The sequence below is a fragment of the Coturnix japonica genome, chromosome 1, assembly GCF_001577835.2.
Source record: "Coturnix japonica isolate 7356 chromosome 1, Coturnix japonica 2.1, whole genome shotgun sequence".
Taxonomy (NCBI): domain Eukaryota; kingdom Metazoa; phylum Chordata; class Aves; order Galliformes; family Phasianidae; genus Coturnix; species Coturnix japonica.
The window spans coordinates 159833052-159858172 of NC_029516.1; the positions used below are offsets into that span (position 1 = coordinate 159833052).

At 42.5% G+C, this 25121-nt stretch overlaps 1 protein-coding gene across 1 annotated transcript in view; it reads left to right on the forward strand.

Annotated features, from left to right (window-relative positions):
* LATS2 (large tumor suppressor kinase 2) overlaps positions 1-24403 on the forward strand; it is a 48033-nt gene extending 23630 nt beyond the window's left edge. Inside the window, exons 3-8 of the mRNA XM_015852159.2 lie at positions 11269-11401; positions 14121-15658; positions 18379-18961; positions 19534-19716; positions 21009-21115; positions 21810-24403. Of these exons, the coding sequence (XP_015707645.1) occupies positions 11269-11401; positions 14121-15658; positions 18379-18961; positions 19534-19716; positions 21009-21115; positions 21810-22304 (3039 nt within the window). The 3' untranslated portion in view covers positions 22305-24403. The remainder of the gene's footprint in view (positions 1-11268; positions 11402-14120; positions 15659-18378; positions 18962-19533; positions 19717-21008; positions 21116-21809) is intronic.
* Positions 24404-25121: the final 718 nt, after the last annotated feature.

Here is a 25121-nt window from a genome sequence, read left to right on the forward strand (position 1 = left end):
AAAGAGAATTTACAAGGGCTGTTGTGAAAACCTTTGAAGAAATGGATTTATTGTTACCAAACAATAAATGAAAAGAATAATGCAGTAGAAGTGAAACCAGACGACTGTATTTCTATTGGTTATCTTATTCATTATCTGATGTTTCCTCTCCTATTACTCTACATTTAACCTGACCTGGGTGTTTGCTTAGATGGTTCCTCTAGGACGTCAGTGATGGTTTGTTACCAACTGGCTCTGTTTGTTTATTACTCTTCCCTGTTCTAAGTGAGCATAGGACAGGACCAATGGCACAAAGCCATTGCTCTGGAGCAGAGCAGGCACAGCCTTTCATTTTCTTCCCACTCTTGGTCAGCACTGGGGACCCTGGTGGGCATTCCCCCCACAGCCCTGGGCTGAGGGAGGTGCAGCTGCTCTCTTGGGTGAATTGTTTTGTCTCTCCATGGAATCTCATCCTGGGCAGTTATGTGCTAAGAATGTGAATAATTTTGCTGCGGCTGCTTTACATGTAAAAATCCTGACCTTCAGATATTTTATCCAGTCCGATTTTTTTCTTTTTTTTTCCTTTTCTTTTTTCTGCCTCCAGCACTGTTAATGGTTGAGTTTTATCTTGCAGCTGCAGGAAGCTGCAGTGACTAGTAGTCACACAGAGCCTTTAGACAATTTAGGGATATTTCTATCTTTATGCAGTAGTCAGTGGTAAGTAGCTGTTGCTTTCAGACCTGTAGTTGTACATGTGCATCCCAGGGAGGTGGTGGAGCTGCCATCCCTGGCAGCATTCAAGAGACATCTGGATAAGGAGCTATGAGATATGGTTTAGTGGCTTGTGGGAGCAATGGTGATGGGAGAACAGCTGGGCTGGATGGTCTTGTAGGTCCTTTCCAATCTTGTGATTCAATGATTCTCTGATTTGATAGAGTGAGTGAAACAAAGTGACCTCCGTGAGTGTCTTGTGAGTTCCCTAATGCTGTGTAATTGGAGCATATTGCAATACAAAGTTGAGCGTACCGATTTCCAAGTCTTAAAAGTTGAATGCCTTTTTCGTATTTTTTAATAAGATTTTAAAAAGAGAAAATTCCAATTAATAAATAAAAATTCAAAATACCAGCAAATTTTAAAGCCGTATTGCGTGTAAAAAGTCCAGCATGCATCTTCTTACTCTTAGGACAATAAAAACGCCAAGCAGTCTTGCCTAACATGCTTAAATTCAGTGCTAGTGTGTGTGTATGTGTCTGTACTGAAAAGTATGAGGGATCTTGAGATAGAAGCCAGATGTTTTGTCAGTTCTGTGGGGCTGCTGCCTTTCACTGGGAGGCTGAGAGAGGAAGGAAGGCCGCTTCTCTCAATGTTTCTTGGTTTGTTTTTTTCTCTCTGCATGTGCGTTACTGCAGGATATCAGTTGGGGTCCTGTTGGAGTCCCATAGTGGTACAAATCCTCAAAGGAAAGACCAATTCAGTGACAGTGTATTCCAGCCTGGTAACCTGGTGGTTTTATAGTTGCTAGAGTATTCCTAGAAGAAAAATTAAGTGGGATCTGAGAGTTTATGAGACAACACTTAAAAGTTCTGGTGTTTTTAAACTGAATAAAACTGTGCAAAGTTGCAGGAGAAGGAGAGGAGAGGAGTACACTCTTTAAATGTTAAAATCTTCAGAAATACAAGAAAATTTGTAATGCCTTAAGTAGGCAGCACTCAGTAAATCTGACACGGGCCCCATTAATGAGAATGGGTGCAAAATTCAGTCTGTCGAGCTGGATATGGAGAAACACTGTAAGCAGTACTAATGCATTTCAAATGTGCAGCGCCGAATGACATTCTGGGGAGCAGCTGAGTTTGGCAGCGCTAAAAGCTCTTCCAGTCTTTGACACAATTCCGTTCAGCACTCTGGGGCTTTATTCCTTAACAACAAAGCTCATAACTCATTTTGCTGGAGCTGAATACCCAGTTGACAAGTCCCTTGTATCATGTTTGGCTGAGGAATCATTTGCAAGCTCTGTGAATATTTGTAAAAATCCTTTTACACATAACTCATGATTTATCCGTCGTAGAAGGAAGAGCCATGAGAACCACTCATTTTAGTGTCTGTGGCCACTGAAAAGAAATGCTTTCATATACAAATAGCATTACCGTAAATGGAATGCCAGCCAAATGCATTTTGGGCTAACACGAGCAATAAAATTAGCAAACACATCACTTGCTGCTAATGAAGGGGAATAAGCTCATCATGAAACCTTCACTGAACTGCTATTCTATCCAGCTTGATTTACTTGCCCTGATAGGGTAAAAAAAAAACCTGCTGTCTCAGAAGGATGTGGGAGCTGCTGGGAAGAAGTGATGGTGGTGTTGTGAATGCTCAGAACATGATGGGCAGCTCTGGGGGGAGCAGGGGCAGCCTGCCCTTCCTGCAGCAAGAGGGCATGCTTGTCAGGCAGCCTGCCTGCGAGGGAGAGCCTAAGCAAAGATATTTCCACGAGGTTGATGTTAACTGACAAGGGTTTATACAGCCCTTTTTAAATAGCAGCTGGTCCTGGTGCCACAAGATGCTGCTTTTGCTGGCACTACCATTTTAATGCATAGAATAATAGAATTATTTAGGTTGAAGAAGTCCACTAAGATTATTAAGTCCAACTGTTTGCTCATCCCCACCATGCCCACTAACCACATTCTTCAGTACCACATCCACATGTTGCTTAAACACCTCAAGGAATGGTGACTCCACCACCAACCCAGGCAGCCTGTGCCAGTGCCTCACTGCTCTATCAGAGAAGAAATTATTCCTACTGTCAAACGTGAGCTGAGTACAGAGCACCGATCTCCTCCCTACTCCTGCTGGCTGCACTATTTCTTACCCAGGCCAAGATGGCTAATGGCACCTGTGCACGCTGCTGATTCATGTTATAAAACAGATGAATCCAAAGGCAGGGTTCAAATGGCAAAAGAACATTTGAGATTCTTGCACTGTGTTTCTTTTCTTCCTCTCTATAAGACTTTAAGCCTGGTTTTGTCTGTTAATGACTTTTGATGCAGCCTGGCAGTCCCCGCAGTGCTGATGCTGAAGGACTCTGAGGGTTGTTCATGCGTCAACTCCCCTGCTTTCCTACTTGGAGAAAGGAAGTGGAAGTTGGAGCTAGGAAGTGCTGTGTTAAAAGCTTTAGCAACTTCAGTCGAAATGAGGCTGACAAAAATCTGTCTGCTTCTCTGCCCTGCACAGAAGGTTCAGTGGTTGTCTCGTGGTGAGGAGTCAGTGGGCTGCTTGTTGTTTGAGTGCTAGCTGGGAACATCTGAGCTGCCCCAGCTCTAGATTTGGTGCTGTGAGCCTACAGGTGTGTGTGTGTGCAGCATGTATAATCCTCCATCCCGCTCTATGATATAAACCTGACAATGCAATAATTTGTAAGTGCTATTCATATAACGTATCTTGTCCTGAGTACAGGATTTCTGATTTAGCACATAATAATGCTTCTGATCTGAGTTCCTTCTGCTCCAGCGCTGAGTAAGGAGAGATTTAAAGAACTTTCTGTTGATGAATTGGTCATGGGTCATTTGCTTAGACCGAGCTCTGAATAGTTGGAATAGCTCTCCAGTGAGCAGACCCAGAGTAATGAGGAACAGCCATGGCTGCATATACAATTGTTTGTTCTGCTTTAAATTAGAAATCTCTTCCAGAATTGGATTCTCCCCTTGTGTCTGTGTAGGACTCAGCACTGTGTGGAAGGCTGTGGGTGTCATCCCAGAAAGGACTTGGTGCAGATAGAAGATGAGATCCATAGCACAGTGAAAACATGCAAATACATGCTTCTTCATTGCCAGTAATGCAATTCTGGATTGTGAATTTAGCATGGAGGTGATCCTGTCCTACTGCATGTGTTCAAACTGAGCACTCTGTGCACCCCTCAGTTCTCTGTGTGAGCTGCAGCAGGGCATGTTTTCTAGGACTGGGCCTTTCTGCACTTGCGGAGACATTCCTGTTGCCTGTTGCTGTTGGCTTGAACCTGTGCTCCTCCCTAAGCTGGCATAGGACAGAAGCCTCCAGGAAAGGGTGTTGGTGAATATATGAGCGTGTCAGCTGTCTGTGGGTGCTGCCAGTGTCTCTTGTTCTACTGGATGCCTAAAGGAAATGAGATTTTTCCCAGCACAGGTGTGTTTTTGGCCGGAGCAGGAAGGATGCTGGGCACTGCCAGGTCCCAAGCCAAGCTGCGTGTGCCATGGGGCCAGCTGCTGCCTGCTGCCCTCTGCTCTCCCCTGCCTCCTGCTTGGGTCACAGCAGCTCAGCTCTGTTCGTGCTTTTAGCCTGCTCACCATAAAGATCCAAAAACAAGTGGCATTCATCATAGCTTTTGAATATTCTCACTCCCTTTTCGTTACTGTTAGTGCTGTGATAACTTTTTCCTTGCCTGCTTTTAGGTGTTTCTTCTGGGCAGCTCATGTGACTTGCAGGTTTGTTTCTCAGGGCAGCACCTCTCTGTTTCTTGCAGGCCTTCTTGTTACCGCATTCTTTTCAGAGTGCTTAAAGTGCTGCCACACATTCTGTCCATTAGCTAAAGTAAATATGTTAACATCCCATGGCTTCAAGGATGGAGGCAGTCTCACAGGGTTGGTTTGTATGGTAGCAGCATGAAGATTTCTGTCCTGGGACTCAGGAGCACTGACACACAAGCACTCCAACAGCTTTTGTGTCTGCTACTGCAAGTTGAACTTTTTGGGCTTGTTTCCTTACGTCTGTTTAATCTTAAAATATCACAGTGCTGCAAAAGAAATGAGAACAGGACCTTGTTCTACTGGAGGCTGTGCAAACACAGAGTTAATGAGCCTGCAGGTGACTGAATCAAGACTAGAAGAGTTAGAAAAGAGTGAGCTGTGAGGTGGTGATGGATGTCATAGTAGTTTCATTTCTATTTTTTTCTTCTAATAGGATCTTTATCAGAGCCTTGTATCATTTCCTAAATTCTCCCTGTTTTTGAGCATACTCCCTCTGTAATTTCTTCAAATATATAGAGATATTGTTTTAAAACTTTCTTGTTAAAGTTGTTCCTTACCTGTAGAAAAGCCCATTCTTAACTTACTGCTCGGGGTTTTTTTCATGTGTTGATTTAGTTTAATTCAGTGAGTCTTGTAGTTCTTTGCCTGCCCATGTTTTTATCTAGCTCTCAGTACTTTATGCACCCTAGGCTGTCTGTTCTTTATACTTTTTCTGTTAATAAATCTGATTAAAAGTGGAAAATAAAATAAAATAAAATAAAATAAAATAAAATAAAATAAAATAAAATAAAATAAAATAAAATAAAATACCAGCAAAACCAACATTCTGACAGTACAAATTGAGAAGGTACAGTAGGTGCAGAGCAGGGCTGGAATAGCCTACTAAAATCATGGATGACCCAAAGGGCTGAAGTACTGCTTGAACTGGGCATAAACTGGGAAACACAAAGGGCAGAGTCTCCAAGCAAGGACTAGAAGCAAGGCCCCAAACTCAAACTTCCTCTGCTGAAGTCGACAAGGAAAATGAATGACTTTGCCTCCAAAGTAACATCACCACAGTATGCATCTTACTCAGAGTGGTATGTTCAGCTCTTATCAAAAACCATATTTCAGTCTGATCTTCCTCGATACAGAGCAAAGCTACTGCAGTGATAAAGAGAGCAGAGAGCCTGTTTTACAAGAGAAAACCAAAGGAATGTGGTTTGTTTAACCCAGGAGGCCAACCTGCAACCCTGGCATGGGAGAGGGTTCATTCCCAATAGATAACAGCAAAGCTGTTGAAGTTAAAGGATAATGAACACTAAAGGTAGGGGGGACTAACTGACCATGTGAAACTGAGGCTGAAAATAAGAGGAAGGTGTACAGCCAGCAAAGCAATGTAACTCCGAAGAGCTTCCTAATGGAGTGATGGAGGCAGAAAAATCTTGGCTGGCATTGAGGTAGATTTCCCATGCTTTCTGAATGGATTACATGAAATATGAAGGTGCTGAGTGATCCCATGTCAGACAAGTAGGTGCTCAATAGGTCCTTTTTGCCTTTGCGGTTCTCCTGCTATGTTGATACCCTAAAACTGAAGATCTCTAGTGATTCTCAGGATTGAAGTTTAGTTACGTGTCTAGAATGTTTCAATTAGGGTTTTAGTCAAGCGTGGGAATCTGTGGGGAAGATGGAGCCCCTGCTGCCAGCAACCTAAAATCAGGTAATGCCAAAGTAGAGTACAAAGTTGGTCGAAACATCCAAGTGGTGAGCATTTGCAGATAAAAAAAATACAGTTCTCTATTCTGTAGAGCGGCAGTAGTTCCAACATAGTGTATTGTACACATTATTTCCTGAATTTTTTAGTTTTTGCACGTTTAAAATCATGAATGAAATTTCTTACAGTGGTGGACTGTCTCCGAAAGGTTCCTAATCAATTCTGGAGCATGTCTTTTGGCATGAGCCTGATTTTTCTCCCTTCCGGAGGGAACCTGTATCTGTTTCCTGCATCTGTTACCCATCCTTCACTGTGAATGGAAAGTGAGTAATTAATTTTTAGTTGTTGTTAGCAATTAATTGCCCTTGCCAAATTTTGGAGGACCTATTGTCTCCTTCAGACACAATGTTCTTGGGAAAAGGTCTTACTTATTGTAAGACCTCTTGTGCAATCTTCACTTGGATGATAAATACGTCTTGGCAACGGGGAGCCTTCTGAATGAAAAATGTTGCTGGACAACCCTGTAGTAGAGCAAGAACGCACAGCGCTGCCAGTGCTGGTGGAGCACGGCCAGGCAGGAGGGTAAAGCAGGGGAAGCCTTTCACATTGTCTGTGGAGCACTGAGTGAGGTGCAGCCTCTTTGTGCACATGTCCAAATATCTGTTTACCATTAAACAAGGATTTTCCCCATTGAGCATCTGAGCTGAAAGGTGCCTTTCCTTCTAACAACATCCTGAAATGGCTTGGCAAGCTGCCTTCTTTGGACACAGGAATGGGGAAACTGCTGAGCAGCTCTCTGCTCTGGGTGGCTGCTGGAGGCTGTAGCTGAGAAGCCCCTCTTCCATTTTTCTCTGCGAACCCACAAATCTGGAATTTTGCAGAGCTGCCTCAGTCTGCAAAGACTACACTGGTAACTTTGTGGTTCTTGGCCTGATGTTGGTTTTCCATTAGGTCTGTCCTGAACCACAACTAACCACTGAAACCTCATTTTAGTATTTCACTTGTAACATTAATTATGAAGTTATTATTTGTTTGTAACAGCACTTTTGTAGCTATTTTTCCTCTTTCTTCTCACCAGCAGCAGTGTCTAGAGGCAAAAAGGTGAGTAGAAGGCTTGCACAGAGATGTGTTTGAATCCTGCAATGGGAATACACAGAATGCAAAGAATGAGCTGGGGCCAGGACTGCTCTGTTCCCTGGTGGTTTGGGCGCACGCTGCCAGGGCTCATGTTTGTGCTTGGAGCCTGACAGCTGGCTGCGGGCTGAGCAGAGTGAAGCCAGCGCCTGGGATTCTCAGCAGTGCTGCAACTGACAGCACTTGGCCTGCTGAAAGGGAAACGAACAGAAACAGAGGGCCTGGAGCAGGGTACCTTGCAGTTAATGGAAACCTTTGTTGACCTCAGTGGGAGCTGGATTTGGTCCTGTGCCCACTTGAGTGTTTTGGCATTGGATACTGTTCCAAGTTGATTTTATTTTTTTTCCCCATGTTTCATTTTTGGTCTTTTCTTCGTACTGTTTCTAAAATGTACTTACCTTGCAGTGATAACATTGAGACAGCTCTGGCTGTGTCAGTGTAGCTGTGCACCTTTCTCCCTCCCCAGTGTCTGTCACATTGTTTCCAGTATCAGCCTGAAAACTTGTGGCATTGATTTCTCTCCTTCCTGAGCCCATTCTGCTCCTTCTTGCAAACACTTTCCATCTCGCTTAAACCTCTTCTCCCAACCTCCAGCTCTCCCATAAATGTAGTTGTCAATGCTATTTAATTCATTTTCTGCTCTTCTTCCCCTCCTTTTCTATATGAAATCTTTATTTTTTGTTGGTCAACCCCCATGTGCTTAGAGATGATGCAAGCCTTCTGGGAACTGACCTCATGAATAGAGGTTGTATGTGTCTCATGATATCTGTGAGGGGAAAAGGCTGAAGCTATGGGATTTGGGGAATACAGGTGTTCTTTTGAACCACAAGAAACCTTACATTTTTCCAGCAGCGATGTAAATGCAGAGCAGACAAGGTCAGAGATGAGGAAACCCTTCTGAGAGAAGGAGCTGACTCATGAAGATGAGAGGCAGAGAGCTGACATACTGCACTGCTGTCCACACAATGGGCCGCAAGGGTGAGACTGACACTGACACATCCACTGGTCACAGGTCATAAGTTCTTTCTGGCTCTCTCATGGTCAGAATGGTCACTTATGGTCACTTATGGTCAGTCCTGAAATGTTCCAGGCTTTTCCTTTCCAATATTCTCACAGCAATTTAAATATTAATCCCCTGTTATGCCTGCTAATTGTAGAACATACAGCTGGGAACAGATCGTTGTCATTTTAATGCTGCTATTCTTCTTACAGGGGCAGTGGCAAAAGATGAGAACTGTAGTGCAAGTATAGGAGGGAAGGTTTGTTTTCAGAGATATTATCATGGTGGTGATAAAAGGCATTTCTTCTTTAGCCTCTCTAAATTCTGTAGAGCTATTATATTTAAGATGAGGAGTGCACTATGTAGACTTTTCTTAATGATTAATTTAATTGTTTACCAGATATTTATTCTCTTGGTACCCCATAGCAGACAAAACCAAAAAAGCTCAAGATCCAGCTTGGAGACCTTGTTGTGTATTGAGAGCATTTGATTTTGGAGACATCAAAGACTTGTGATCTAAGGTCAGATCCAACTAGTGTCAGTGGGCAGTGTGCGAGCAGCCCCTTGATGGTGTGAGAGTGCTGAGCACTAAGATACGGATTTGTTAATGCTTGAGAAATGTATCCAGAAGAAGGAAAAAGAAAGGGGAAAAAAAAACATTGTGGGAAATTCTTTCCTTCATGCATAATAGTTTTTGTTGTTTTGAAAGTGCACTTAGTAATGTGTCGATGCCAGTGAAATATTTCGGCTATAGGAGATGTAAAACCAACCACTGCCTTTCTATGAATTATGAGTCATAAATTGTATGAAAAATATTCAGACTTGCTATAGCTATTCCCCAAGCAGAACCTCTGAGTAATGGAGAAAATACTTCCATTCTGGGGGGAGTAACAGGGGACTGAGCTAAGCGAAACTAAATGCCAAGTGCCAGCATGTGGCTTTGTGCTAAGTGTGAATTAGTGTCATCTGAGACCATTCTCCATTGCTAGGTAAACAGTGAGTGAGAATGTAACATGCACTTGCTGTTGAGCCAAGCAAAGCTCTTTGCTCCAGATGATGTGGAAAGGGGCACATATGCTGAGGCTTCCTGCATGCAATCCGGTGCGCAGCCCTGCCCTGTGGGAGAGCTGGGTGTTTGCAGTGCTTTACCAACACAGCCAGCACATCTGCAGCCAGCAAGCCAAGCCAAGCAGGCACAAACTCCATCTGATTCAGTGCCTGTGGGCAGGTCTCAATGGCAGAATCACAGAACCATAGAAACACCAAGGTTAGAAAAGGACTTCAAGGTCATCTAGTCCAGCCATCTACCTACCACCAGTATTTCCCCACTAAACCATGTTCCTCATCCGCTCCCCACAAGACTTGTGCTCCAGTCTCCTCACAGCTCTGTTGTCCTTCTCTGAACATGCTCCACTGCCTCAATGTCTGTCTCGTAGTGAAGGTCCAAAACTGAACACAGTACTCAAGGTGCAGCCTCACCAGAGCTAAGTACAGGGGTATGATCGCCTCCCTTCTTCTGCTGGCTGCACTATTGCTGATACAAACCTGGATGCTGTTGGTCTTCTTGGCCACCTGGGCACACTGCTGGCTGGTGTTCAGCCAAGTGTCGACCAACACCCCCCAGGTCCTTTTTCTCAACACAGTCTTCCAGATACTCTACACCACAGCTCTAGCATCGCCTGCAGTTGTTAAGCCAAAGTGCAGGACCCAGCATTTGATCTTGTTGAACATCATCCTGTTGGCCTCAGACCAGCAGGCCAGGCTGTCCAGATCCCTCTGTAGGGCCTTCCTACCCCCACATCCAAAATTCCTCCCAACTTGATGTCATCTGCAAACATATGGAGGCTGCACTCCATCCCATTGTCCAGGTAATCAATAAAGGTGCTAAACAAAACAGGCCCCTTAAACAGCAGTAAGGTGGCAAGATAGTGGCTTTGCAGGCAATTTCTTGATGATAGCATTTATTTCATGCAAATTCTGCTAAGAGCTAACAGTCCAGTTCAAATTAGTCTTCTAATTTGAAGATGAGTTTATCTCCTGTTATTTCTGTCTTATAAATTGCCTTCTGGAAGTAATTATGGAAGTACCTGGAAGTTCTCAGTAACTATTTTAGGCAGGTTCATCTGACTTTTTGATGGCTGAAGTTCAATGCTGTGAATTCAAGCTGGATTTCTGTTTCTCCATCATTTCAGAAAAGGCCTTGCAGCCCTGTGAGGATTTGCAAATTCTGCTTTACAGTCAGAGGAAAAGTCACTGTTGAAATCTTTTGTTTATACCTGAGCCATAAATAAGTGTATAAACAAACTCCAGGAGAGTGGTTTCCTGGCTGGAGAGCAGGGGACACTAACAGTGATTTCGATGGAGTAGTTCAACTGAAGTATTTATTTTTTGCCCAGTTTTACTTATATACCTGGCACCCGTACTAATTTTTGGTAGTGACTATGTGCCCAATAAGATGCAGTTAGAAAGGCCAATAATGTGAAATACAGCTTAATGTTGTTGTTTACCAAATAGATAGCGAGCAGTACTGCAAAGACCCGTCTTCCCCATTGCCTCTGGTGGGGCCAGGATTTGCCCAGGATAGATTGGTCCCTGCCTACTCAGCTTCTGTGGTGTTTGGGGAAGTTCAGAGTTGTGAGCGCTGTATGGAGAGATGCTGGCATGATTGAGAGACATGCCTTCAAATACCAAAAGCCAAGTATTTCCTTCTGTTTCACACTAAGTCAAACTATGCTGACTTTTCCGGATCTAGAATTTGGGTAGGTTGAAGTTGGTGAGTTCTTTTAAAGTTGTATAGGGTAAACAAGTGTTTTCAAAATGTGAGTCCATTTGGCTGCAGACAGCTGTTACCAGATATAAATTACAAAAAGTTTCTGTAAATTTAAGACAGCTTACTGCTTTCTAGCTTGCAGTAAAGTGCTTGGGCTTTGTCTCAACGTGATTGGCTTTGTGTTTGCTTTACACAGGAGATGGCTGTGCGGGCACTGAAGCAGACAGGCAGCAGAAGTATTGAAGCAGCTCTGGAGTATATCAGTAAGATGGGCTACTTGGATCCTAGAAATGAGCAGATCGTACGTGTAATTAAGCAGACCTCACCAGGTAAGCGCAAAGTTTTCTTTCAATTGTTCCTTCTTGCAGTAAGCTTAGCTTTTGAGTAAACTTGTTGCTGTTAGGAGGGGATTGGCAGTGTCCAACAGTAGTCTTGCAGAAAGTGCTTATCTTCAGCTGGGCTTCAAGGTGAGCACAGCTCACCTGCTTCGCAACAGCCATCTGCATGCACATTCAAACTCTTCCTTCCTAAACACAAAGCTGTCTGTCCTTCAGTGCAAGTCATATCATCCACCTGGCTTTACCACGAGGTAAAAGCTTTCTGTGGAGCTGTGAAGCTCACTTCCCAGGAAGTCATTCATGTTAGCATCCTTGTGAGTAGACTGCAGAAATAGCTCAGGCCAAGGTGGCAGAACCTTTTCACTCATCCCAGCTAGTCTGCTTCAGCTCGATCCCATATAAATTAAATGGGAGGATTTGGACCCTGTGTGTGGCTGATCAGCAAACATTAAAAATAAGATACATCTCTTTTAAAAGGGTTAAAAGGTCTGTTATTCCATTGTTGGTTTTGTTTTCTTAATGTTCCAATACTTGCAGCTGCTTTGAGTCCTTAACCTTTTGAGCAGATCTCCCTTTACTTTTAGGTACATAGAATGCAAAAAAATATCATGCAAATGATGTGTGCTTGCCTACAGTGGAACAGAACCATACTGATCTGTTCCATGTTGCATTGTTTGTGCTAGGATAGCACAGCTCCCTTGCAGCTGATTGGGAAGCATGTAATGCTACCTGGGAACTTCCCATTTGCAATTCAGGAATGTAAAAGTAAATGTAAATGTAAAATAAGAATGTAAAAAGAATTCCATGTATTGATATACGGAAATAGATTTTTCACATTACTCATTTTATTCCTACTTTAATAGCAAAGCTGGTGAGTTTTAGCATACAATCAAGACTTAAAACTTAATAGATGTTTCTTTTGGACAGAGACTATGTATAAAAAGAGTTGATGCCATGAGTACAGTTAATGAATCTTACAGAACACACTTAGAACACCCCACAGGCAAGAGATGGTTGTAAATTGTTGGCTGGGAATGTGAGAGGGGAAAAAAAATCAGCAGCAACTGGTCTTCACAGTTCCAAATATTCCTTAGACAGACCAGAACAGACTTACTGGTGTACAAATGTAGGAGGTGGAGGTCATACTTCTCCTTACATCAGCAAGATTTTTTGTGCAGCTGAAGAATGTATCGCGGGAGAGGACAGTTACTGCTGCTGCTTTTCTCCATGGCCTCTGATGGGGGAAAACAAAGTCAGTTTGTCCCTGAGGCTCCAAATGATCCCTGATGATGGAGAAGACAAAAGGGTCATGTGGCTGCCTTCCACATCCAGCCCAGAGCAGCAGTTCTTAGGATTCTTTGGATTGCCACAGCCTTATCAGTGCATCTCATTGTGTTCTGGCAGATCAGCTTCCAGGGAGTAGTTATAAGTACAGCCTTGGAAGTGTGCCCTTATGTAACTGCAGGAAAAACTGCTGCTGATTATAGATTACACTTGAAATAACATAGATAATTTGTCCAACTAAATTTGATTTCAAAACATTGCATTGTTTACAAAGCATCATTTAGTATGGGCACAGCCTCTTCAGCGTGCAGAAATGGTGCATAGGTCTGGCTTCATCTTCTACATGTTCTTGTGAGTTTGTGTGTATGCAGGTGAGGAGTCTGCAGCAGTGCATAAGGGTGCTGCACCTGGCCCAGCTAAGACACACTGTAAAGCAAATAAGCTTGCAGTCCAGCCTGTTAGCACAGTACAGCTGTGCTGGTGGACCTTGTGAAATCAAGATTTTGCAAGGAAATTGTTCAAGCATACATGGGCCAAGTCCTACAGTTCTTGAAAGCTAAAGAACCAGAGGGGGAACAAAAAGCCAGTACGGAGTATCTCTCTATCTTTTTCCACACCCGCAGTTTATTCATAGATGAGAGAACTGATGAAAAGTGCCATTAACACTTCCAGCACAGGAATGCTGGTATCTTGTCTCTGCAGTCCTTCAAGCTGAAAATAGCATATTGACACACTGAAAGACTGGCCTTACAAACTGCAGGAAAATGAGTAAGTTGAGGGGACATTCTTTGCCCAACATATTGGAGAGAAGACAGTATAAGCTGCATTCCACCTCTGTTGTAAATGAAGTAGAGTAGAAAACAAGGATATTTGAGGAGCATTGTGGAACATAGAGATGCAAACAGATCCCCAGCATGAGCAGTGAGCTCTCTATAGAGAAAGAAGTGGACTGATTACCTGGTAGCTTAAAGCAATGTGTGTTTCAAGTTGTACTGACAGTGCTTCAGGGAGCTTATTTTCTACATTTGTGCTCCACATACCCCTTTGCTCTGTAGCTTCCTCCTGTCTGTGGGCAATGACCAGCAATTTAAAAGCTGGTCCAGCTTTAAAAACCAGGCTGAAGTGTAATCTAATGACTTCACAGTAAAGGAATTTGTGCTTCTATTCTGATGATTTGGTAGAACTCCCTGATAATTCCTGGCATGATCAGTGTTGTTAGCCAGTAGCTTGTTATTGGTAGTAATACTTGGCACCTATCATTGTGATTGTTGAGAGTGCTTAATTTAGGTTTTGGGAGGTCAGGCTTTTTTTGGTAACACATAATCCCTAGACTGTGTGCATGCGTATGGATAGGTGGATGAGTAATGCAAAGTAATTGCTTCACCTGAATTGTTTCCTAATATTCTTCTGTGTTCTTTTTATAAAGGGAAGGGTATTGTGCCAAATAACGTAACCCGCAGGCCAAGCTTTGAAGGATCGAGCGAATCTTTTCCGTCCTACCATCAGATCAGTAATGCAGCCTATGAAGGGACAGGCTTTGCAGCTGAAGGTGCAAACATGCTGACTGAAGTCCCACGGCCATACATGGACTATTTAATCTCTGCTTCGCAGCCTACTGCTATGAATGCGCCTGTACAGCGACCCTCTGGCGTAGGCACTCACAGCACACCAACAAGCCATCAGCAGAAAACATACCCTGCAAGTATTGAATCTTCTGTGATTAATTATCCTGTGTCTAATCACAACAGCCCAGCCTTGCAGCTGCAGGCCTCCCATGGCTCCAGCAGCCAACATTACAGTAGGCAGCACATGATGGTGCAGGGGGAACCCATGGGGTATGGTGTTCAGCGGAGCCCATCCTTCCAAAACAAGATGCAGCAGGAGGGAGGCTACGCCAATCTCCCAAATAAAGGGGCAGTTGTTCAGAATAATGCTAGTCATGCATTTCAGCAGGCACCAGCAAGCCTGTATATGTCACATTCTCATCACAAACAGACAAGTCCTCCCTCCCATCAAATGCACGTGATATCTAGAGGTCCAGCATTTGGTAACGATTTTTCAGACAGCCCACCACAAAATCTATTAACTCCATCTAGAAATAGCCTAAACATGGACCTCTATGACATGAATAACCCTCAAGTTCAGCAGTGGCAGGCAGCAACGCCTTCACGGCGAGATTCTTTACAAAACCCAGGAATAGAATCATCTCCACGGCAACACGTGTCCTTCAGACCTGATGCCTCAGTGCCAAGCAGAACAAACTCCTTTAACAACCATCAGCAACAACCGCAAGTGACCGTGTCTATGAGACAGGTTCCTCCAGGAAAACCTGATCCTTCCATTGCATCTCCAAATACAATCACAGCGGTCACATCTGCTCATATTCTCCAGCCAGTGAAGAGCATGCGAGTGATGAGACCTGAGCCTCAGACTGCAGTGGGACCTTCCCATCCTGGTTGGTTACCTGCCCAGGCACCGGCCGTGGATGGCCTAGAGATCATTGAACAGCACGTGCCAGCTGTTGGAGCAGCCAACGCCTATCAACTAGATGTGGATTATGGTAACCAGGAGCTGCGGTGTCCACCACCACCGTATCCCAAGCACTTGTTAATTCCCGGCAGCTCTGAGCAGTTTGATATCAATTGCTTATGCATGGGTGTGGAGCAGACCCTGCGTGTAGTCCCCAGTTCAACGTGCAATAAGGCTGAGGAGAACAGTGAGAGAAATGACAAAAACAGCAAAAACACTAAAGCTGAAAAACCAGGCAAGGATAAAAAGCAGATCCAGACATCTCCGGTGCCTGTGAGAAAAAATGGCAAGGATGAGGAAAAGCGAGAATCCCGAATAAAGAGCTACTCACCATTTGCTTTCAAGTTCTATATGGAGCAACATGTAGAAAATGTCATAAAAACCTACCAGCAGAAAATCAACAGAAGATTACAATTGGAGCAAGAAATGGCTAAAGTAATTATTATTTTTTTTTAATATAATAAATAGGGTCAAATTAATTATTACTATCTTAAGTCACTCAAAAAAAGGTATAAAGGCGAGTTCTCTGGGAAGTGATAATAGCTGTTCAACGCCTCCCTTTACCAGACTGTTTTCACTTAGAGGCCTGGGTGCAGATCTGGGAGACTGTTTGAAAAAGCTGAGACAGGATGTAGTATGTCCTCATACAAGAAAGTAAAATAAAGCAGGGGCATCCACAGTAGGAAAGTATTACGTTTGCATAGGAAAGGACTCAGCAGCCAGGTCTGAGACCATGGTAATACTGACAATACTTTCCAGCCCTTGAAAAAATCTGAGAAAGGCTTTCTCTTTGCTCCAGTTCTTCCTGCCTATTACATGATAGCAGCTGCTTATTCACCAAAGCCACAGTTTAACTTGGCAGTAGATTTACTATGCTATATTTTCCCTTGAATATGTAATACCTGACTGAAAGTTGTCTCTTGAACATATGTTAGTAATAATACCATGCAAGTAATCATCTCTTGGCCAGCTGAAATGATCTTGGGATCCTTGCTGGGATTTGTTCTAGGCGCGGGTCTCAGTGAGGTGCACTTTGAGAGCTTCATTCACGTCTCGTAGTAGCGCTCAAACTGAGCTGACTCACTGATAGGGCTGTCTGAAGGCAAGCTGCCAAGTTCTGATGATTGCTCTGGCAGTTCTGTTTGTAATTTTTAAACATGGAAATTTTGTATTTTTTCTCCCTTCAGGTGCCATTAGCTAGAATATGACTAGTCTACTTTTGTGTTTAAGGATAAGCTTTAATGAAAGCTATCATTAATACATGATGGGTAATAACTTACCTGACCTTCCTTAGAACTGGTTAGGGTCAATTAATTTGATTCTCACATTGCTCTCCCTCTATGGAAATATTCAAGACCTGTCTGGTGCATATCTGTGCATCTGTTGTAGGGAGCCTGCTTTAGCAGGGGGGTTGGCCTCAGTGATCTCCTGGGGTCCTTTCCAACCCCTGTGATTCTGTGATTCTGCTCAAGAAAATCTGGTGGTTTGCTTGCCAAGGTTACATTTGATGCTTCTAAAAATCTCTTGAAAGGTCAATATAGTGGTGGTAGTTCATAGTTTGTCCTCAGTGCAACTATAGGTTGTGTTGCACTGCTTGGATTTAGTGAATATTTTCCTAAGACTGAGAAAGTTGGGGAGCAGTCTCTAAAGAAGTAAGAAAAGAAACTAATAGCATCAGTTCTGTTTTGGCCCTTCAGCTTTTGCTCACTTCATAACTCAAAGATAACTATAAACAAAAAACAGCTCCTTCCCCTAGCAACCTCATTTCTGGCTGGAATAACACACCACAAACTCAAGAGATTTTGGCCATCTGAATATCGCATTATTCTAGAATTAACCAAGAATACAACACAGTAATTGTTATGCGTTAAAGCAATAAACGCTTCCTTTAGTATGGATTGAGGTACCCTACCTGTTCTGCAAGTTTTTTCATCCTTAATTCACATGGATTTCATTTTTATGCTGTGGGGATCTTGCTGCTTATTCTGGCTGCCCACCTATCATCCTTAATGGCCTCGATTGCAGGTGTGAAATGAAAACTTCAGTCAAAGCAGCAGCCTTATGGGTGAATACTTAAGGGGTCTTTAGCCTGCTTCTCAGTCAGCTTCATCTCCATCCACCATTTCCCCCATTGCCTCTTCCCATCACTCACTCTTCCTCTCAAAATGCTTATTTTCACTTATTTCAGTTCAAGATAAATGTTATTCAAAAGGAGGGGGGTCTGCTGCAGACAGGGAATTCTGAGGATCCTGGAAATCAGCGCAGGGGCTTCTGCTGGTGAAGGCTGCTCGTGTTCTCAGACAGGCACTGAAGGCAGAATTGTGCAGGCTCTGTCTTGAAGCATGGGGGAAGTCCAGCTGGTTAATTCTCCCCCTTTCCAGGAGATGTTCCCCTTCAGACATGTGAAATGTTACTTTTAATTACCGTAAGACTCTATGGGGACAGAAGGTGTCTGGACAAGCCAGCTTTGTTACTGTTCAGGTTCAAAGGGAAAAAACATACATTTAAAAGAGAAATAGGATCTGGATCTTGGCTTCAGTGTATGGGAGGAGGCCAGAGCTGAGGGTTGTATACATATATTTTGGGAGGGAAGTTAGGGATCTGCCAAGTGTGAGAGTGGAGGTTCTGTACAACAGAGGAGGAAAAATGGTTTTGAAGAAAGAGGGTTCCCAAGATACTTTGTCAAAAACAGTTTCTTAATTGCTATGAAAAAAAGCAACTGCTCGGTAGGGAGGTTTCATGTGAGTTGCACTGGAGAGCTATTACTGAACCAAGGGTGCTGTTGTATCTCAGTTTAAGTTGTACTGCAGTGTGCAAACACATACTGGAGTGTATTGGTGAAATTCACAACTGAGAGTTAAAAACCAAATCTTGTGAGCAGATCTGTTATGTTCCCCTGATAGTATTGTTCCTTACCTTGTAGCTCAGGAGAATAAGAAACACATAGCAATCTCAGATACAGTAAATTCAGGTAGCAAGGAATGACAAATGAAACAGACAGACCAGAGACTGACTGTCTTCAGTATCTCATCTTGTTCTAGATTAATTTTTCTGAGAAATGTGTTTTAGGAATGCTAGTTTATTGTATTTTTTTATTGTTCTGTTGCTATGAATATAACCTTGCTAGCTGTTGTGGTTTGCTTTCCCTTATAAAGGCGGGCCTTTGTGAAGCAGAACAGGAACAAATGAGGAAAATTCTCTACCAGAAGGAATCCAACTACAACAGGCTTAAAAGGGCCAAAATGGACAAATCTATGTTTGTGAAAATCAAGACTCTGGGCATTGGTGCCTTTGGAGAAGTATGCCTGGCCTGTAAAGTAGATACTCACGCCCTGTATGCCATGAAAACTTTGCGTAAGAAGGATGTACTGAACCGGAACCAGGTGGCTCATGTCAAAGCAGAAAGGGACATACTTGCTGAGGCAGACAACGAGTGGGTGGTTAAACTCTATTATTCCTTCCAAGATAAGGACAATTTGTACTTTGTAATGGACTACATTCCTGGAGGTGATATGATGAGTCTCCTGATTCGGATGGAAGTCTTTCCAGAGCGTCTTGCTAGATTTTATATTGCAGAGCTCACTTTGGCTATCGAGAGCGTACACAAAATGGGTTTTATTCATAGAGACATCAAGCCTGACAACATTCTGATAGACCTCGATGGGCATATCAAACTGACTGACTTCGGACTGTGTACAGGATTCAGGTGGACTCACAATTCAAAATACTACCAGAAAGGTTAGTGTTCTTAGCCTTTATTTGCACTTTTTGTCTTGAAACAAAGCTGCCTCATGGCAGAAATGTCAGGGAATTATGATAGGTTTGACTTACTCGTTCTGTTTGTTTCTAGTCTTTTGTTCCCATTACTTTTCAAATCCCTGACAGTAGTTTGGCTGACTGCTGCAGTGGCAGCAGTTTTTCAGTTCATACTTGTTTGGAGGGTCTCTGTTGGTAGTGAAAGAATTTAATCCCAGATTTAAAGTAATCCAGGTACCTCTTGTGCGTGCCATTGAGGAAAACTGGAATATGTCAGCAAAAAGATCATGAACAATTGGTATAGCTGATCTAAATGTATTCTGTTGCTTTCTGTATCTCCCATATGGGAGCATACTTCCTTGCGTTGAGACAGAAATATTCTGCTGGTTATGGAAAACCAATTGGGAAGAAGGCAGAAAACATTGCCTTGGGTTTAGAGTTGTGCTGTTCTTCAGTGATGTTAGAAGATGGCAAACTAAATCTGGATAAATGCTTTTCTCTTTACATGTTGTGTTTTATGACTGTAATTGTATATTTTCTCTCCCACTTGAAAGGGAGTCATATCAGACAGGACAGCATGGAGCCCAGTGATCTTTGGGATGATGTGTCCAATTGTAGATGTGGAGATAGGCTGAAGACATTGGAACAAAGAGCTAAGAAGCAACATCAGAGATGTCTAGCCCACTCCTTAGTTGGAACCCCTAATTACATTGCTCCTGAAGTCCTGCTTCGTAAAGGTAGATACTCTCTATTTATCTCCTGTTTAAATAATCATCAATATTTTGAAATACTCTTTTTTTTTTTTTTTCTTTTCTTTCCCCCCCCCCACCCCCCCTTAATTTGCTGCTTTGGAAGTTTGTCATTGTGAAGTCCATAGACTGCCTCAGGTTAAGGAGAACAGATTTCTGTACATGTCTGCTGATTAGCTTCACAATGCTGACGTTAAATGTAATTGTGCCTTGTCCGTCTCCATATCTCTTCACTCTGAGGCCTTTGAAGGGGACTGCTAATATGTCAGATGTGTTGGCAGTGCTGTTTCTCAGGTTTAAAGTCAATAATCTGTACTCGTAGACTGTGACCACTATTGAGTTTACAAATAGCAGCAATTAGCCATCTGATTGTTTAGAATCATCTGTTTAGATGGATCACTTCAGTATAGCTGATAAAAACTCGTGGATACGAATTCTCCAGATTCCCAGTCAGAATCTTGAGGAAACAAAATGAAGTCTTACACAAGTTAACTTAAAACTTAACTACACTTAAAAGCTGTGCTTGAGGAATGTAAACAGTGCTCTGTGACTATCCGTGACAGACTTGTTCACCATAGTAAGGAGATCAGACATTCAGCGTTGTCTGCAACCCAGACCCTAAGGCTTATCTCTACTGTTTTCAATTCTAGAGATTTCAGGTTAGATTCTACAGCATCCAGTAACAAAATCTCCATTGAATTCAGTGTTCAAGTCCTCCGTTCCTTTTGAAGATCTCAAAGCTTTATCTTACTTGTCTGAGCAATTAAGTGTTTTAACTTGTTCCTCTGCGCTTGGAACTTGCTCTAAAGGTCATATTTATCTCTAGTCTGGCTTTGTCTTTCAGCCACCTCTCAGACTCATAATGTCAGCTCCACTGAACCTAGAGGGGGACATTGGTCATTAAGCATTTTGTGTTCTTTGAGGGCCAGTATATGCTGTGAAGTGATAGAACTGTTCGGTGGGTCTTGAAAAAAAAACAAAAACAACAAGCTTCATTCTTCCTAATGATGTGGTTTCCCCACTTACTGCTATTGAGAATTAAATATATTGAGAATGCTAACACAACAGTGTTAGATCTTTATTGACAACATTAGACTGTATGCCAGCAAGAAGAAGCATTTTATGACAAGGTTGGGTCAAGAGAACTTTGGTTTTGGCTCACTTGTTTGTGACAAGGTAGAAGTCTGTGTTGCAAGTTCTGATCTTTATCTGCAAGAGGAAATAGTAGCTCTGTGACTCTCGGTGACTGGTGGAGGACAACCTTTTGACTTGCCTTTCAGGATACACCCAGCTCTGTGACTGGTGGAGTGTTGGTGTGATCCTCTTTGAGATGTTAGTGGGACAGCCTCCTTTTCTGGCTCCTACACCTACAGAAACCCAACTGAAGGTAAGTGGAAATCCTGTGGTCGCAAAATTTTAACCTTTTCCATCTTTTCTCCACCATGTACAGACCCATCCCCTCTTGTATTGGAGAAAGGAGCTGTCATTATAAAAGCTTGATTTTAAATAGTTCTGTGCAGGGACAAAACCTTTTGCAATCAATGAAGGTGTTGGATGTCAAACCAGAACTGACTCGTCCAATTGCACAGATGGTTGCTAGTTTTATGAATCTTTTCTGCATAATTTTGGTTTCTGGAGCACAGGTTCATCCATATCAATTATGTAGGGTATCAGATTTGAGCAAGCTGATACAGTAATGATAATGTCAGATGGCAGTGTGAGAGTTTCAAAGTTAAGCAGTCAGTAGTTTTTATTAGAAGGACTGTATCTCATAACCAATTTTCTACAATTTGGAGACTGAATGAAGCAATGCCTTCAAGACACTCCATGAACTAATAGTCTTTTTTTTATAATGTAATTGCTTCTTCTGTTCACTCTCTGACAATGTTTCTTGATTTGTCAAAGAAATCTTTTAGCAGCTGATGCTATCAAATCATTGGGTTCTTGATCTTCTAAAATAATTAACCAGGATGTGAACTGACAAGTTTCATGTATACTTCTGTACAGTTAGTTTTGACAAAAGGATCAGAAGTTTTCTGCTTCCAGGATTAGAAGTTGTTTAATACCATTCTCATCCTCAGGTGATAAATTGGGAAAGCACACTGCACATCCCCTCACAGATCAAGCTAAGCCCTGAAGCAGCGGATCTCATCACGAAGCTGTGCTGCGCAGCTGAGGATAGGCTTGGAAGAAATGGAGCAGATGATATTAAGGCCCATTCTTTCTTTCACTCTATGGACTTCTCTACTGATATCCGTAGGCAACCAGCTCCTTATGTTCCAAAGATCAGCCATCCAATGGACACTTCAAATTTTGATCCAGTTGAAGAAGAAAGTCCTTGGAACGATGCTAGTGGTGACAGCACCAGGACATGGGATCCATTAGCCTCCTCCAACAGCAAGCACACCGAGCATGCCTTTTATGAGTTTACTTTCCGAAGGTTCTTCGATGACAACGGGTATCCATTCAGGTATCCCAAACCTTCTGGAATGGAAGTTGGCCAGTCTGAGAAATCCAGTGTAGAGGACAAAGACATGGTGGATCAGACTGGAGCTTGTCAACCTGTATATGTGTAAATTATTGTATAGAGTACTCCAGATTAGACTAATCTCAAATCCAGTAGGGCCTTTAACTGATCCTTTGGGAGCTGATCCTGCAGTGCTTGTTCGTGTCTAACTTCAGATGAAGCTGAAGTCATCAGTCAGAAACTTGCAGGGCCAGGTCCTAAAAATGGCACTCTTGGAAGTTCAGGTCAGTTTTACTGTAAATAACTTTGTCGATAATTACACTTGAAGTCCTGGTCTTCACCAAAATCTGCAAGGCCAGAATTCTGTTGTTTCTGGGCCTGTTTTTATTTGAGGTCAGCATCCCCCTACTCAGATAACATCTACAGATTTCTGCATCTGTCAGCATTATTTTTTAAATGAATAAAGAGCACTTATATTTTGTTTATAGCAGGGTGTTTTTTTTCCTACTAAATTATAGGGATTAACTTTGACAAATCATGCTGCTGTTCTTCTTTTCTACATTTTTATTTTATCCATAGCACTTATTTCACATTTAGGAAAACGCGTAAAGCTGAAGAACGTGTGATGAAAGGTCTCTGTGCAATAATGTAAGAAAGGAAAAAAGAGGGAAAAAAAAGGAAAAAAAAAAAAAAAGGAAAAATGAAAAAAAAACCACAATAAAAAAGTCAGCTCTCTCATTTCCTTAATTTACTGATGCCATTATATTCGCACCATGATTTTTGTTTATTGTATGTATTTTCCACATTTCAAAATGGTGACATAACCTTAAAGCTGCTTGATTTCCTTCTGCTTGTTGGAATGTAATAGAAAGTGTGAGCAGGCGACTATTTGGGTGTGATTTCACTGTCTAGCGTGTGAAGAATGTTGCATGAGCAGTGTTTTTCTATTTGAAATGGCCTTTTCTTGCCATTCACAGGCAGGTCCTGTGGATCCGTTTTTACTGAGGGTCTGAAATTAGACCGTTTTAAACCGTGTGTTGATAATGTATCGTGTGGATGGTTTCTTCTTATGATTGTATCCAGTACTAATTTTGTTAAACAGATTGATAACTGCAGAGTGATTTTGTGGTCTGATGCAGTGGATCATTTCAGTAACCATTTGTCATGGGCACACACGTTTCCCCACGAAGGATCGATAGCAAGACTGTTGTCAGGAGGCAGGTCAGTGGCAGCAGGCCGGGTCTGGCCCCTTCACATGGCATGCAGCACAACCTTCCTTGTTTAACGCTGTCCGTAACGCAGAGCACCAATGCCAGCATGGAGCTCAGCGTCCTCAGAACAGAAGGGCTCAAGCTGTGCTCCTGCAGCACACAGACCCTCAGTGCATTGGAGGGATGCGGCATTTCCAGCCAGCACCTCTCCTGTGTATCCCTGTAGGATCCCAGGGTTTTAGGCACCGCATCTGAAGGTGCTGGCGCTGCTGACAGGTCGTTCTGCCCTGTTGTCTTTAGAGAGGTGGTGGAGCACAGCAGTCCTTGGTTTCTGTCGGATCGTTGACATACTTTGAAATATCAATTCTTAACTATGTTAAAATACGCATTTTTCTTGTATGTATAAGTGAGAATTATTTGAGATGATATCAGAATACTAAAGTAATTAAGCCATACATATATGCATATATTATATATAAGTAAGTAAACACACACAAAAATCCTTAATTCAAATGAGTGTAACAGTCCTATTTAAGGTGATTGACATCATAACAGGTGAGGAAAACACTCCTTTCATGTGTTTTTGCTTCTTTTTTTGTTTGTTTTAAATCTGGAACCTTGTTATTTTTTCCATATATTGTTCCACGTATTATTCCTTAACGTTTTAGCATATCTTATCCAGTGTTTAGTTATCTAAGCAACGACATACGAGTTCATCAGCCTAAACTAAACAGAAAAGATTGTGTATTTGTTTACATTTGTATGAAAGGAATGTTCTGAGGTATGCAGTGCTTGTGTTGTGACAGTTCATGTAAGGTTCAGTATTACTGCTTTTTTTATATAGTAATGCCATTTTTTGTTATTTACATCTATTTGACATTCTTTCATGTGGTAGGTTCTTTCTCAGGAACTCAGTTTAACTGTTATTTATTGATATATCATTGCCTTTGAAAGCTTCTACTGGCACAATTTATTAAAAATCTGAATCAAAACCAAAGGTGCTTCATGTGTTCTTGGGAAGGATCGCTTCTACCTGTTCTGAAGTGGAATATGTAAAGGGTCTGTTTTGTAACGTTAGTGATGGGTTTGAGCTCCAAACACAAGATCCGAATCTCACCTCTTTGTAGCATCTGGTGTAGGATTTCTGGGCACATTAAGGCAATTTTGATATCACAAAGTACATGACATTGAATTCAGTGCTGTCACTTTCACAGCAGCGGTTCTTTGGAGCAGCCCAGGGGAGCTGTGCTTCCTTCCTGCTGTATTTCCCAAAGGTCGGTAATTCACTTTCAGGTGCAGAATCTTTGCAATTAAGCAAAACAAGACCAAAAGGAAGTGATGATTCCACGCCTAACAGACTGCTTGTTCAGCATCTGTACTGCAGGGAACGAGGAGTTGAACTGGAAGTTACATCCTTTCAGCTTATCAGGCACCGTCTCCAGAAGGCTGCACCTTCTCACCCACCTCAGGGGAAAACAAGAAAAAAAAGGGCTTCTGCAGCCCCTCATCTCTGCGTTCTCTGGTGGGGCCAGGAAACAGCAGCAGCTCTTGGTAAGCACATTGTTCCCGGTTCAGGGAGAAAGAACTACCTGCAGAAGCTATAAGAAGTTATGACCCAGCCTGAATAACTTAAACTAAATGAAGGAAAAAACCATTTGGCTTTCAAATGGAAATGCAAGAACAGGATTAGCCATGCAGGAAACGGGGCCATTGCC